General features: G+C 33.2%; 1 protein-coding gene across 6 annotated transcripts; it reads right to left on the bottom strand.

Annotated features, from left to right (window-relative positions):
- Positions 1-1,291: 1,291 nt before the first annotated feature.
- LOC106777790 (protein GRIP) lies at positions 1,292-14,733 on the bottom strand. 6 transcript variants are annotated; one of them, XM_014665545.2, is made up of 23 exons: positions 14,512-14,731; positions 14,351-14,410; positions 13,553-14,067; positions 13,138-13,253; positions 12,574-12,743; positions 11,713-11,806; positions 11,132-11,218; positions 10,858-10,938; positions 10,050-10,175; positions 9,064-9,172; positions 8,906-8,985; positions 8,300-8,428; positions 8,114-8,214; positions 7,739-7,872; positions 7,540-7,637; positions 7,343-7,462; positions 7,204-7,231; positions 6,981-7,039; positions 6,594-6,665; positions 6,451-6,498; positions 2,390-2,495; positions 2,230-2,288; positions 1,292-1,807 (listed from the first exon to the last, which is right to left on the bottom strand). In XM_014665545.2, exons 3-23 carry the CDS (start codon positions 14,001-14,003, stop codon positions 1,697-1,699), a joined length of 2,379 nt encoding a protein of 792 aa, XP_014521031.1. In that variant the 5' UTR covers positions 14,004-14,067; positions 14,351-14,410; positions 14,512-14,731; the 3' UTR covers positions 1,292-1,696. The 6 variants fall into 6 exon arrangements, 4 of the variants coding, with proteins under 4 accessions (XP_014521031.1, XP_022643067.1, XP_014521030.1 ...); XM_022787346.1 differs by having other exon boundaries at positions 14,527-14,731; XM_014665544.2 differs by lacking the exon at positions 14,351-14,410.
- Between the last annotated feature and the right edge of the window lie 368 nt (positions 14,734-15,101).

The raw sequence follows: 15,101 nt of genomic DNA, 5'->3' as shown, positions 1-15,101 counted from the left end.
TAGGAGAGGTGTAGGGTATTTTTGGAATAAAAGAAAATAGTGGGGAGGTGTAGAATATTTTTGAAATAAATTAAAATAATGGGAAGGTACAGGTCTCACTTGGGGAGGTGCAGAGAGCAACACCCAATTTTCAGACCATTACACTTAATTTATCTTTAACTATATTTTAAAATATAAAAAAAAATTATAAACTACTAATATAATAAAAAAATAACCGCAAATATATTTGCTAATATAAATTTTTTTTTAACCATTGCAAATTATACATTATCTTTTATATATATAAAGTAAATCAAATTAAAATAAATTTAAAACAGAGATTATAAAATAAATTACTTAAAATGATAAAAAAAATCTTCAATATATTTGATTTAAGATAATTTTAATATTTTAAAAAAACTTTAAAGTTAAAATTTTAATCAAACGATATAAAATCAAACTATAAAAATAACATTTTAATAAAAAAAAGATAAAACATATATAATAAACCATCAATCTTCCTTTATTTTGAATTTCCAATCAACAACAAGTAAATCAAATCCTAATGATAAATACATTATCCAATAAAAGATAAAAGATATAAAAAAAAGATAAAAATAATTTTCCTTTATCTTGATCTCCAATCAACAAACAGATAAATCTTTCTATATATAAAGACCATTAGATACTGAAGAGAATATTGAAAAAAATACTTAGAAGAGTAAAGATCATATTTTACTACCAAGAAATATCAAGGAGCATAATATGTCAGTACCATCAAAAATAGGTAAGTTTCAGAAGTAGTGATTTATGTTTATGTATATTTATTTCAATAATCTCATAATATAAGATTATATATTTTTTGTTATATTCACTACGACATGACAATATTTGGGATGAATCAACGTTTGTACAGTATATCGATTATGAGCACAGGACCCACTACTCTCATGCCTGCAGCTATTTTCAGACTTGGCATAAGAGTTTCTCCTTTTACTTTTATACCAAGCCAAACTTTTTTCAAGAGGATCCAACTGTTATCGCCATTGTCATCGCTTACATGTTTTTCCATAAAGATCTCATTTAGCTGTAAATACCTCTTCTGTTTATTTTTCATTCTTTTTGAACAATGCTCTTCAAGCTTTTGTTTTATGAATAAAAATGAATTGGGGAATTTTCAAAAATAAGGAATCTGAATCCTGAGCATGAGTGATATGTTCTCTAAGTTCTCACGACTGAACTATACAAACAAACATCTTTTATTTGATTGAACATTTTAGTTATCATTGTGTGAGTTTGACTGCTTACATACTTACGGAAAAACTTAGCTCATTCCTTTGGCATTGCAAATTGAAAAAGCATACAAAGACATCATACAGTTATCTAATGATACTTTTTATAACTTTCAACGGTAAAAAAAGAACTACATGGTTGCCCCTTGAGCCAAATAATAGGCAGAACATACGAGAGCTCTCCTTCCCTGTTGTGATATCCGTTGTATACTACCCTTAATGATTCTTTACAGCTTGTCAGCCTCCAAACGCCTGAATGGTGTACAGTTGCTGCTGTAACCATGTTACCCTCTCTTCTTTAATTTACAGATACAAAACCTGCTTGGTCTGTAAGAATGAGTAAATAAACATTTTCCTAGAACTGGATGGCAGACGCAGACATTCTAACGGCTGCAAAAACAATTCTCCAGCACTCCATTTACACCTTAAGAAAATGTGAATCTTGAGAAAAGTGATAGGCCAGATCCTGAAGTATCACTTGCAGGAGTTGGTGGAACTTCTGTTGAGGTGTGATATGCCTGTTGACACTTCTGCATCTGCACTCATGATTAGATGCAGAAAATTGTTTCATTTTCAGCCACCAAAAAGACAACTTTTGATTTTTTTTTTTTAAAAAAAAATACTTATATTCTGTTGGCCATTAAAAGAAATTGCTGTAACATAAAAAAATTAATAAAAATAACTTTTGACTTCTCTAAGAGAGGTCATTTTAGATTATATCACAAAATTTATAAGGTTAATTTATGGATCAGCCTTTTTGTTTCGGCGGAGCATATTCAGTCTTATCGTAAAAGAACTTGGAAGTTATTTCAGAGATATTTCCAATGAAAAAACCCTTAATTTTAATTTTGATATGTAATAACACTGTATAGAGTGCACCCCTTTACTTGGCGCAAGTTCATTCCTAGTAACCATGAAGTCTTATCCTAAGATGCAAAGTAGAAGATGTCAAAATTACCTCTTCTGGACTAAACTGAAGCAGCATTCCAATAACCGGAAGCAATACCTCAACTTCACCTGGTAAAATAAAATAGTCACGTTAATAGCTTCTCAATCTACTTAAAAAGTATAAAGGAGATAAAAGAAGGATTACTCTATTTTGTTTTCAAAAATAATACCAGTTTCAAGTAGCTTTAATATAACATTCTTCAAATATGTCATATCTACACCTTCCCTTTTCTTCGATCTTTCCATGTTGCGAAGCTCAGTCTTTAACATTGCCTCCTACAGTTAGAATATTTGGAAACTCATAAGCCTAGATTCTCATAAAAAAAAAAAAACAACAAAAGTGTTATCCTACTTGGAGGGGTNGATTGCATGGATCATTCAACACCATTCGACTAGGTTTCCATAAAGGTGTAATTAAAATAAAATAGTTCTAACGAATGCTCATTTATCTGTTTATTTTCAAGTCACAAATTTAAAAAATGATGTAGCAACAGAAAATTCTCCTACCTAAAAATTGCAAGCAATACATACAAGTANTATCTGGGAGACTTTTCCCTCAAAAAATAACCTACTAAAATTATGGGATATCAGAGACAGAGTGAGGGAAAAGAAAAAAAACAGAGACTAAATGCTCTGAATTTGATATTAACTTGATATATTACAATGTATATAATGTGATACCAAAATAAAAGTAACAATATTTGTTTATTCTAATATTAGACCATAATCCTTAAGAAATCTGAAAATTAATCCTATGAGTTAGTCTAAGATACTCTAAATTATTCTTATGACATAAGCAAGATATTAAATTATATTTTTTTCATATATCCTAATACTCCCCCGTCAAGTTATAGCTTACTAAGACTTAAGGTTGTTACAAATAAGGCCTTTAAACACAACCTCAGCTCCGCCAAACATGCTGTTGGTTTAGACCAAGACTATATCTGATGACAATCATTCCAGTGACTTCTTTTCGCCAGTCATTCATACATCGATGAATTTGTTGTGCTGCATATTGGCCTCGATAGGAATTGTACTGATGACGATTTCACCTATCACATTGATATAGTAACGATTCATGAGGAGATGAATTTCTGCCTTTGTCATGTAACATTCCAACCGGCTCTCTAGGATGATATCAGCTCCACCAAAACAATGAGAATAGGTGGGTTTTTGGGACTGAAGACCGGATGGGAAATAGTATCTAGGACCAGAGAACACGGCTGAAGCCATGTCTAGGGCAAACACTGGTCAGGTTGCATTTAGGACAAGAATCAATGAGATTAGATTGTGTTCGAAATTAGTTATCAAAAAAATTGGTAAATATCTAATACCAATAACATGGTTATCCAAAAACAATATTCTACGTGAGATCAAGACCAAGGACAATAAAGATAAGGCCAGAATGCAACTGAATATGACAACAGAGAGAAGATGACACCAAACAGCACTGAAAATGTAAAGAGGATATATTGGGGACAGCAATGGCACTATTGCAGGTTGACTCAATTATCCCATGACAAAGATCAAGTGGACTAAGTTACCCTCTTTTTTAGAAAGACATACCTTCTTACTTTAGCTATAGTTTTTTTGCTTAGTGGTAAGCATTTGATCCAATAATTAGTATCAAAGCTAAGGTCACGAATTAAATTCCAAATGGGGCAATTATTAAAGGGGGAGATTATTATAGGTTGCATCAATTGTCCTGATGAAGACAAAGTGGACCACGCCACAATCAAACAGTTAGCTTCCTAACAAAACAATTGTTGAGGGAAAGATTTTTACAGGGTACATCAATTGTCCTGCAACAGAGACTAAGTAGGCTAGGTCACAGTTGAATTGTAGTATTTGGATTGTTACACTCTTCAATATAAAACTTGCACCTTGACTATTAGATATAATTTTTGGCATAGTAGTAAGCGCCCAATTTAACAGAGACAAGGTCAGCACTGCAAAAAGTAAGGCAAACTGTGACTGGATGCACTGTTATACGTCAAATAGTGACAATGCACATGGAAATTGTGTTGGAGTAATTGCATGAGCATATGAGGTATCCAAGTTCAGATGAGATGAAACCTGCGGGGTTTGGCAAGAGTCTGAGTGACTCTGATCTTGTGGTCAGCAACCTGAACTGGTGATGGCCAGTGGAAGAGCTGGAAAAGCAGCAGAAGGTGACCAGAAATGTGACAGAATAAAAAAATTCAGCATGATATAAGCAAAAAAGGGGCCATAAAAGATGGCAGTCTTGGCGATACAATACTGGCAATGACAAAATGGGGGGTTCCGGAAAGAGGCGTGATAGGAAAGATGACTAACTTGAAGAGAGAATCATGAAATAAAGGCCTCATAATTTTAGGAAACTCAACAGTGGAGTAGTGATAAAATAAGTCATGGAGGATGCTATTGCTCTAATACCATGTAAAAGTTAACAGTTTTTAGGTACAGGGGGAGGAAAAAGATAGGGACAACACCAAGGAATGTTTTTTATTTCTATTACCAAAAACTGTTATAATTTTTAAAAACTAAAAATATGACAATTTGTTTGGTGTTTTGCTTTTGAAAAACAGGGACACGACGTACAAAACTACAGGCAACAATACAGGAAGGATGTACGATGCCTTTCAAAAGCCAATCCAGTCTATGCGTACATTTCAAATTGGGTCTACTTTTAAGTTTCACGGGTTATAAACGAAATATGTTGACACAGTATTGGATCTGGCCTTGCTGAGAATTTTCTCAGAGACTCCATCGATAATGAGAAAACAGAGGAAGAGGACGAAGATGAGAAAACATATCCCGGATGTTCTGTTTTTTTTAGTTTTTAAAACACCTGTTTTGGAAACACATTTTAAAACTTAATAGACTTAATGTGAAAAATGTGTTGAGACAAGTACAATTGTTCTAGAAACAATATAAAACTACAAAGTGATAGGAGAATAGAAAAGACCATACATATTCTGAGATTGGTCTTAACTTGATAAGATGCTGTAACGTTTTACGATATGGTACAAAAACAAAATGTATCAACCCTTACATATTCTGAGATTGTTCTAGAAATAATATAAAACTACAAAGTGATAGGAGAATAGAAAAGACCATACATATTCTGAGATTGGTCTTAACTTGATAAGATGCTGTAACGTTTTACGATATGGTACAAAAACAAAATGTANCAACCCTTACATATAGTAACGTTATATCATAATCCTAACTAAGCAAGGAAATAAATCATGAGATAATAAGGAAATACAAAAACCAAGCTTAGGCAAGCATAAGTAAATATGGAAACTAATACAGACATAACCTAAGATGTTCTAAATCATCCCTAACAAATAATCAAAGATATTATTAGACATTTTTCTTATGTCATAGCAAACAATTGCAAACAGCAAAACTTTCTATGAAAGGCTAAAAGTTTTTCAGTGCTAAAGTGCCTAGGATTGTTGGATCAGTTGCGGAAAATGAATTCAGTCAATGAACAATTCAGTCTTTTCCACTAATCAACCTTATGTTTTTAATTATAAAACAGTGACCCTTTAACTTGCTTAACGTATCTATATTCAATACCAGCAATAGTGAATACTTCAATACATATATGTGAAGTATCAAGTGTCCATGCCTTTAAAAGAAATTACGTAAAGCAAATACAACTACATAGGAGATATATAAGCATGTATAATATAGAAGTATATCTCTCAATGAACCAAAAAGAATAATTGTTTTTGTGAATGATTACAAGACAGAAATGAGATTGATATCATTCCCATTTTTAAGACATAAAAAACTGATATATGATGACAGTGATTTATAAATGCAATTTTGATTTTAGTAATGTGCAAGAAGTATATTCTTAATTTGAATTTGTAGAATTGCAATTATATATTATCTCTTTACGGATACACACACCTGCATTTGTGTAGACGTGTACGTTACATTTATTGTATCATACATAATTTTAGAATAATTGTATAGGCATATGCGATACGCATAACACACTCATGCATAGTAAAGCATGCCATTAGCAGCATCACTTGTCTGCCCTTTAGCACTCTAAAAGGTAAAGTTTTCGCTTAGTCTTTTGGGAATCTATGATGTAAAATCAAAATAGAACTTCAGTTTTAAATAAACATCGAAAACTACTAGTCCAGCAATTAAAGAAACCTTTTAAGAGACATTTATGAAATATTTTCATATGGAAATACAATTACAAAACTTTGGCACATATAAATACCTGTTGGTTGTGGAGACGATTCTCATGTTCAAGCTCTTCAATTTCTTCCTAAAATACCAACATTATATCATATAGTATTACAAATGAAAGAGAGAAGACCAGATGGGTGATGAGATAGACGTTCCAAAAATGTCAAGACATACTTGAAGAGCTAAAATATGACGCTGTGACTGTGCTAACTCCTCCTCTCTTTGCGCTTGTTGTCTAGCCAAAAGCTGAAATTATGACAGAATATTTATTGAAAAAAAGATGAAATGATAGAATCTAAAAAAAAAAAAAAACGGAATACATGCAATAGAGTCTGAAAGAAAAAGTTTTGTATATTTTGAATAAAAAACCTCTCCTCAAGTTCCAGAACATTCCCCCCTCCAAAAAACTATCAGAGAGATGGTGAGATCACTAAAACAATTGTTTTTTTCTCTCAAATCTGACCAAAGTGCTATGCACTACTTCCAAAATAGAGGAAAAAAACAACAAAACATTATAGATAAATGATTTAAACAGAAAAGTGAAAATGAAAAGAGCTGTACCAGAATTTGCTGTTCTGCGGCAGAGGGGCTTAAATTTGTTGAATCCAATTTATGTGAGGCTGTAAATAACAGTTGAAGAAAGAAATGTCACTACCACCCCTAAATGTTTGATTTGTGAAAGAATTTAACAACAGTATGATAAAATATCCGTAACATTGAAGAGATGCTTAAAAGAAACTTTGCAAATGGAACAACTTCTGTCATAATAAAAATAATTTAATACCTGTTGTGTAAGAATCATTTTGATCGACCTGACATCATTTGACAGCATTGTGAAAGCAGCAAAATGAAAATACCAGACCATGAAATGAATACAGGATCAATAATTTCATGATATTGAAAAAGCTGATAAAGAAACATACTAGTGGTCTTGATTGAAGAGACTGGCGAAGGTTTTTATTTTCATCTAAAAGTCTGGATATTTCATAATCTTTCTCCTCAATCGTCCTATCAGCAAGATCATGAAATGAAGTGTGCTCTTCCTAAAAGTTAAAGATTCAATTAGCTCAACAGACAGGAATGGGGAGGCCATGCACAGGTTTAATGATATGCAGATTACCTTCAGTTTTTTAAATCGTTGTTTGAGCTCTTCCAATTCCTTTTGCTTATCTTTTGTGGCAGTTGCTTCATTTTCAGCCTTAATTGCCTCACATTTGACTGCAAAGTTTGATCTCTGTTAACATCCTATACAAAATTCATAGACAGGAGAATCAAAGAAGGTATAAGTAACTATTTAACAAAGTAGCAGAGTGCACTACTTCTCCATGTTTCTTCTACATTTTGAAGACTTAGTCCCCATTCCTCTTTCTCTTTTAGGTGCTGAGCATTAACTGAGTCAAGCTTTATTTCCAAGCTCCTTATCTGTTGCTTGACATTTTCAAGGGTTGTGTCTCTGAAAATCATAAAATGAGAAGTTGTGATTGCTCCACACTCAACAGCAAGAAGGGAATTACTATAGTGTATCCAACTTTTTACAACAAACCATAAGCACAAATCAATGACATATGCAAGTTTTTCACAAAATCAGTTACTTCTGAGTCATCTTTTCCTTCCAACTATATGCTCGTAATTATCTAGTATTCAAAATCAGGTGAACAAACCATAAAGATTTGTCAATATATATGATATGACACCTTTCTGCAAGTTCCTTCTCATGATTAGCCATAGCAGATTGAAGATCTTGAAGAACTTTATCCCTTTCTTCTGTTATTGATAAGACTTCATTTTCAACCTCCTGAAGAAAATTAAGAATGTAATTGGTGATTAATTTACATACGTTACTTGAACAATGTCTTCAACAAAAGACTGATAAAATGTACTTTCAGAGTTTCCTCTAGAGCTCTGAGTTGTTCAGAATCTTTAGCAGCCGCCAGTTCAGCATCTTTCTTTTGAAGAAGTGCATGTGCACGAACTTTGTATGAAGAAAATTCCTTTTCTAGAGACCGGATCTGCAGAGACACAAAAACCCAAGTCAAACATCAGACATGTAGTTTTGTAAATGATTTATCTTGTCTTTGTATGTCTGCTGCCAAGGGACTAATCAGCAACCATTCAAGGGATAGCACTATCTTGTCAATTATAGGCTGCATTGTTAAGAAATATAAAGAGATGAAAATATCAGATTCTTTAAAGTAATCGTCCTAGTAGTGTCGATTCTATGACAAATCATTCCAACAAAAAACTCAAATTGCACCAATTTACTATTACTCAACAATACCATATACAACATAGAAACACGATTGTCTCCTAGAACCAGGATTCTATATGACAACAAATTATTACATAACATACTTTCTAATTTACGTAAGAAAATATGCTGAAGCTCAATAAAACTCTTTAAGCTACAAGAACAAGCTATAGATCAACATTGATTTAGTTTGTTTAATTTACTCCAAGTTTATTACTAATAGAAGTATAAGTAGAACCTCTTCTTTAGCAGCCAACAATTCCACATCTCTCATATTGAGGATCCTTGTTTGGGCAGATACTTCTGATTCTAGCTGACCTGACAATTGTCAAAAGCATAAATAAGCATATTAAAATGAATGAGAAACCTTATAGAAATAGAAGGATCAAAATGTACTTCTTATTTTGGCTACTTCAACTTCTGCATGTATGCAGTTGCTCTCTGCAATCTCGAGTTTTGCTTTGAGGGCTTGCGAAGCAGTCTCCCAGCTTTCCCTTTCTTTTTCCTGAACACACCACAAATAAAGATTAAAGCACCCAAATTACAAAAACAGTTAAGTATTAAATTTAGAAACAAAAAGACCTCCAACTTTCCAAACATTCACATTTTTCTTCAAACACTTCTCCTTTATGCCTATGAAAAAACGAATTCCGGTAAAAGGCACCCCATAGGATTAAAACCACAATTTTCTTCCACTTGCGAAGGGATAGAACATTTGTGACAAGTAAATTAACATATGTAAAAATTGAAGACCATTCTCTGAAAGATAAATCATAGAGGAATTTAATTAAGTGAATAAACATCTAAAATAAGTGTTTCAGTTAACTAACTTCTGAGAAGTCAATGCCCCATGGACAACTTCATTCCTGATCATACAAGCATAATTTTAGAGGAAAGCTCAACCCAAATTATTAGTTAAGGAAATCATTTATCCATTTCAAAAATCCACCTAGAAATAAATGCATCGTTTAAATTTGCATAAAAATTAAGTGATCAAAAAATTACAATTCTAGATGCTCCCATGTCTACGAGACACCAAAATTAATGAGTAGAATTAAGTGATAAAAAATGCCCCTATATAGTTATTTAGTCAGTTACTGAGTGGATTCAAGTTCAAGTTATCTATAGTGACATACACTAGTTAATGAGACATTACACACAATGGTGTAATTTTGCATGCTTTATTTTCTATTAATTTTAAAATTGAAATTATGCATTATTGAACTGATTTTGTACGTTGCTTAAATGTAAACGTAAAAAAATGTCAGATATATGCAAATATCATAACAAACACTCTTGTTTAAGGAAAAGGGAGAAAAGGAAGAGAAATCAACACAAAGTGGAACACTAATTTACTCATTCAGAAGTCAGGAGGACCATACATGCTCCTCTTTTAGGTGAGAAAGCTCCCCTTTCACACTTTCCACCACCGCTCTGAGTCGTGCTGCTTCCCCGGTTGATGCTGCTTCCATCTCTGCAATTCTGGATTCTTTTTCTGCAACTAGAACCTGGAGGCATTAGTGAATGGAGCAAGGTTAGGTCATCAGCTAGAAACTTCTGGCATGTTCGGGAGCACATTTACTTATATATGAAATGAGTGGCACCACTTAATCAATGCAGAAAATAAATTTTATTGTCTATTACAACTCTTAATTATCTATAAAACTAGCCCATAACTTAATATTCCTGAGAGAATTTAATTTGTTAAATATGTAAGACACTATCTGCTACAAATACACACAACTTTATATGAATTGTTGAATTCAAATTTAAGTTAGATATTCAAGAAAAGAATACATGCTAGACAATAACAAATTTGTATGAAATGCCCAAGAATAAGAAACCCATCAGCTGATGCAGCTCATCCTCAAATGTGTCCAATTCAGATTAATTCAAGGCCTAGTAACAGCTCAAAGGAAAGCTTGAACCTTAACAAAATTAGATTGGTTGGTGGTTTCTGATCCCAAAAATAACCTACAACCTTGAGCCCTAGCAGGCATTGTTCAAAAGAAGCTGCTCACTAAAATAGCCAACCATAAACAGCTATATATGAATAAATCATAAAAATTTGGAAATCAACACTCCTTCAACCAGCTCATGGAACACAATTTTCAACTCAGAAAAGCATTTTTTTTCCTCATCTTGAAACACAAGTATGGAATGGAAAGAGCTCGTGACCAACGAACTAACCTGCAGTGAAGAAATAGACTCAGCTGCCTTACTTCTGTCAGACAATGCATCATTAAGTTGAGCCTCCAAACTCTCTATATTCTGCACAAATAAATATCGAGTTGAAATCAAAGCACAACTAGATTCTAAATACAAAGAACAGATTATATAATTTAACCTTTTATTCAGAAAAAGAAGAAATTTGGCGAGGGCTAAAAGAATGTATAAGGATATGGTGTCCTCCTAAAAGATAAAGTATGAAAACAGTCAGCCAAAAATGCTAGAGCACATGTACCTTTTGGTGCTTAGAAGAGAGCTCAACTAGTGCAGCTTGCCTTTTTTCTTCAGCAGCCTGAAGCAACCCTCTCATATCCTCCAACATCTGAGTTATCAATTTTATTCAAGGAACATAGTTATATATAACCATTTTTAAATGATGTGGTACCAAATGAACATACCCAAAAGTTTCATGAAAGTTATTGCTGCAGACAAAAGTGGCAAAAATAGGACTCGGTCCAGAACACCACTCAAAGTAACGGGGTAGACACGTGATCCAATGAAAAGGCAAATATGAATATATTTTGGCCTAAACGTAATTTTGTACTTGAGAAACAATTTGGGTATACAATTCAGTTTGCTTAGTTGGAACAAGTCAAACGCAAATCATTTGTTTATTTAGTTTACAACCATAAATAGATAATGCAGTTAAGTTACATACACAAACATCCACATGAGACAGTTGCAATAATCAGACACCACCAAGAAAGAGCACAAATAAATGTATAGGAGATCTTATATAGAATTGTGTTTATATATACATATCTAGACCTACAAGAAATAAACCACTTCAATAATGAAAATGAAAAGAAATTGTACCTGTTCCTTTTCTGCAAGTGATTGTTGCAATGCTTCAAGAGCACTCTCTTTAGGTTGCAATGAACGCTTTAAATCTTCAATGGTATCTCGAAGACTATGCAACATACATTTTTACATCAATAATTACAAATGTGTGTTAGAGTGAGTATATACATAGGGTCTGATTGGAAAAGTTTCTCGATAAGGATTTCTGAGAGAAAAATACAAAGAAAAAAATGAAATTGTTTTCACTGTAAGTTAAAATCAGTTATGCACAAACTAATTTGAAGAAGCTCTTATATAACTTCTCCATATTTTTATTTTAACTTGTGCATAAACTAATTTTAACTAATGGAAAACTAAATTTCATTTTTTCTTTATATTTTTCTCTCTAAGAAATTCTTATGTAGAAACCCAACCAAACAGGTCCATAGTCTATAGTGGAGTCTAGTCACATACATTAGTTATGACATATTATAGCATATTAATAACAAACATTCTTAGGAAATCACTAATCAATATGGAACAATGAACCCAACAAATATGACAAAAAACACTACCTCCCATGCATGTGTGCCTTTCTTTGCAAGTCATAATTAAAATTTAAAATGAAAAGAAGTAAACCCAGCAATGCATGAATAAAAAATCGGTTGAAATGAAAGCTGGGAGAAGTTGTTGCAATTAGACCATTGCAGCACAAATAACCTTTAAATGAGGTGTGGATGAACTATTACAAGCACCACTTATTATTTCTCATATCAGTCTTACAGAGAAAGATAAGAGAAAATAACTTCTCATGAAACACAACTAAAGATGCACAAGTTTCCAACTAATGGATGTACTCATTAATCATCGTGGTGAAAAGCAAATTGGTGTCCTTACTTGTTGTTTGCACTTCTTAGTTGTTGTCTATCACCATCCATGGCTTTCAATGCCTCATTTGCTTGCTTCCTGGTACGCTCTAATTCTTGTTGCATTGCTAACTGTTGGGATGATGCACGCTCTGCAATTTCATTCACCTCAGAGAAACGGGCCTCAATATCATCTTTTTCCTGTGAATGAAATTTCCCAAGTAAGACTAAACACATAAATTAATTCAATGAAGTTCCGTTAGAGTGTAAGTTGTTTCAATGGATTTTGCTGAAGTACTAAACAACTTCCTGACTTATTGTGCTTACATAAGAATTCCAGGGTCCAGAGTTCATCACTAAAAGACAGCCAATGTACTCTCTTTACAAAATTTCTATCATAAGACAGTAATAAGATTTACAAAGACCGTTAATTAGGCTACACTGCACAAATTTTAGAGGGAGGGATGGGAGAGCTTAAGTATGGCAACTAGATCAGCAGTTTGTGAAAAAAGATTGTATAAGTAGTACCGCTTCTAGAAAATATACACAAAATCAGCACAAAAAAATTAAAAGGAAGAAAATAATGTAGAATCACCTTTTGAATTTCTTGAATACGCTGTTTTGCTCGCTTGTGAAGCCTGTTAAACTTGGAGTCAAGTTCAGAATACTTCTCATCACGCTCTTTTATTTCTTGGTCCAACTTTGTTTGAGCTACACAAGAAAAGATAATGCAATGCATTCATTCCTTCTACGGAAGATAAAGCCGTTTAGAGCAATGTTAATTTTCTTTAGCATGTATGATATCAGGAGCCACTACACATGTTTATATTCATACATTCTTAAACTGCAAGAAGAAAAATAATTCAATCTGTAGGTGAAGGAATCGGTCTTAGAGGCAAAACGGGCTTCCGAGCAAGTAATAATACAAACAGTAATATTTAATGTAAGTCAAGTTGGTTTATTTATAATTGATGAATCACTCTCACTGTTTAACACAATCATAACCATACCTTCTGCAAGCTTTTCAGAGAGCTCCTGGCCCTTTGCTTCTGCCTCTGAGTATGCCACTTGAAGATGCTTCAAAGCCTCCTCTGATGCAATTCTTGTTTGCTTTTCTTCCAGAAATTCTTTATTCAACAATAGTATTTTTTCCTTTAGTTCTTTCACAATGTCAGAATCCCCATCTTCTAAGCCACCAACTCCTTTCTGTATACTAGAACCACTATGTACACTGTTTACAATTTTCAATCCCTCAAACTGGGACTTTAAGTAGTCATTCTGAAACCTGAGGTCCATAACCATTTCTAGAAGCTGATCGTCAGTATCAGCAGGACCTTGATTACCATCGGACAATCCATTTTCCAATACAATATTTCCATTGCTTCCATCTTCGTAATGATGATCCTCATCAGGAAAATGCTCCTCAGGTCTAACAGAACCTTCCGCGTGAGTGTCCATCATTCCACCAGTATCCCCTTCACCCGATGCAATCGACCTCTTGCAGCACAGGTCTTACCAGCATAAGCTGCAATTGGACAGTCAATAACCATGATGAACACACTGTGTTACGAAATACAGACACAAACTTACAACCGCGCATTGATTCATAATTACTTAAAGATTTGCATATTAAAGAGCATAACATCCACACGTACGTATTATTTAAAAATTCAATCACAAATCCCAAAGGCAAATGGAGCATTAAAATATTTCGATTACTTCCACTTGACCATTGAAACGCTCCACACATGAAAACCCATAAAATCGAATCAATCACGATTTTTCACCATAAGAAATAAGCAGGTTACCAAGTCAGCTACAGAGAAACGGAGCTAATTCTGGTGGCATTTGATTCTCCTCCTAAAATACTTTGTGATGCGTGCAACGGAATTGGAATTCAATACGAAACAATTAACGTCATTGAATTAGAATAAATATCCAAGAATGAAGGTTTCACAATTGAATGTACCTGAGTGTAGCGAACCTGTGTTACAGAATGAATGATAGACAGAATTTGGCAAATAAAAGACGCTGAATCGATTTGAACGCGAGAAGCGCCGGTGGAGGTGAGATCGCCGGTGGCAGAACGGATCTCACGCCGGCGTGCAAGCGAAGGAGAGCAGAAAACGTTGCCGTTTCAGAATGTCCCTGACACTGACTAATACAAACTTGGGAAGAGGATTTGGATCCAGAATAAGGATGTAATATTTTCATTCGACAAGGGTATTTGAGTAATCTGCTCTTACTGATTTTCGGCTTTTAGAAATTTAAAATTTAGATTAAAATGTACTTATCACGCTTCCATATTTGTCATAAATAAATATAATAAAAAAAAATTATTACCCTTAACTACTCAAAGTACATTTACAAGAAAAAACTAATCCAAAAGAAAAGGTTAATAATGGGAGGGAGTATAATTCAAATACTATGAGTTTATTTTTGAAAAATGTATTGACTTAAATATAAATGACAAACACACGAAAATAAAATAATTATAATACTTTATTTAAATTTCTAAATATAAGTTCATGTCAAAGATATTTATATTATGGGTAGATT

This window comes from Vigna radiata, chromosome 11 (genome assembly GCF_000741045.1).
Source record: "Vigna radiata var. radiata cultivar VC1973A chromosome 11, Vradiata_ver6, whole genome shotgun sequence".
In the NCBI taxonomy this organism is placed as follows: domain Eukaryota; kingdom Viridiplantae; phylum Streptophyta; class Magnoliopsida; order Fabales; family Fabaceae; genus Vigna; species Vigna radiata.
The sequence above is the reverse complement of the archived record's forward strand: the minus strand, read 5'-3'. Positions and strand labels throughout refer to the sequence as shown.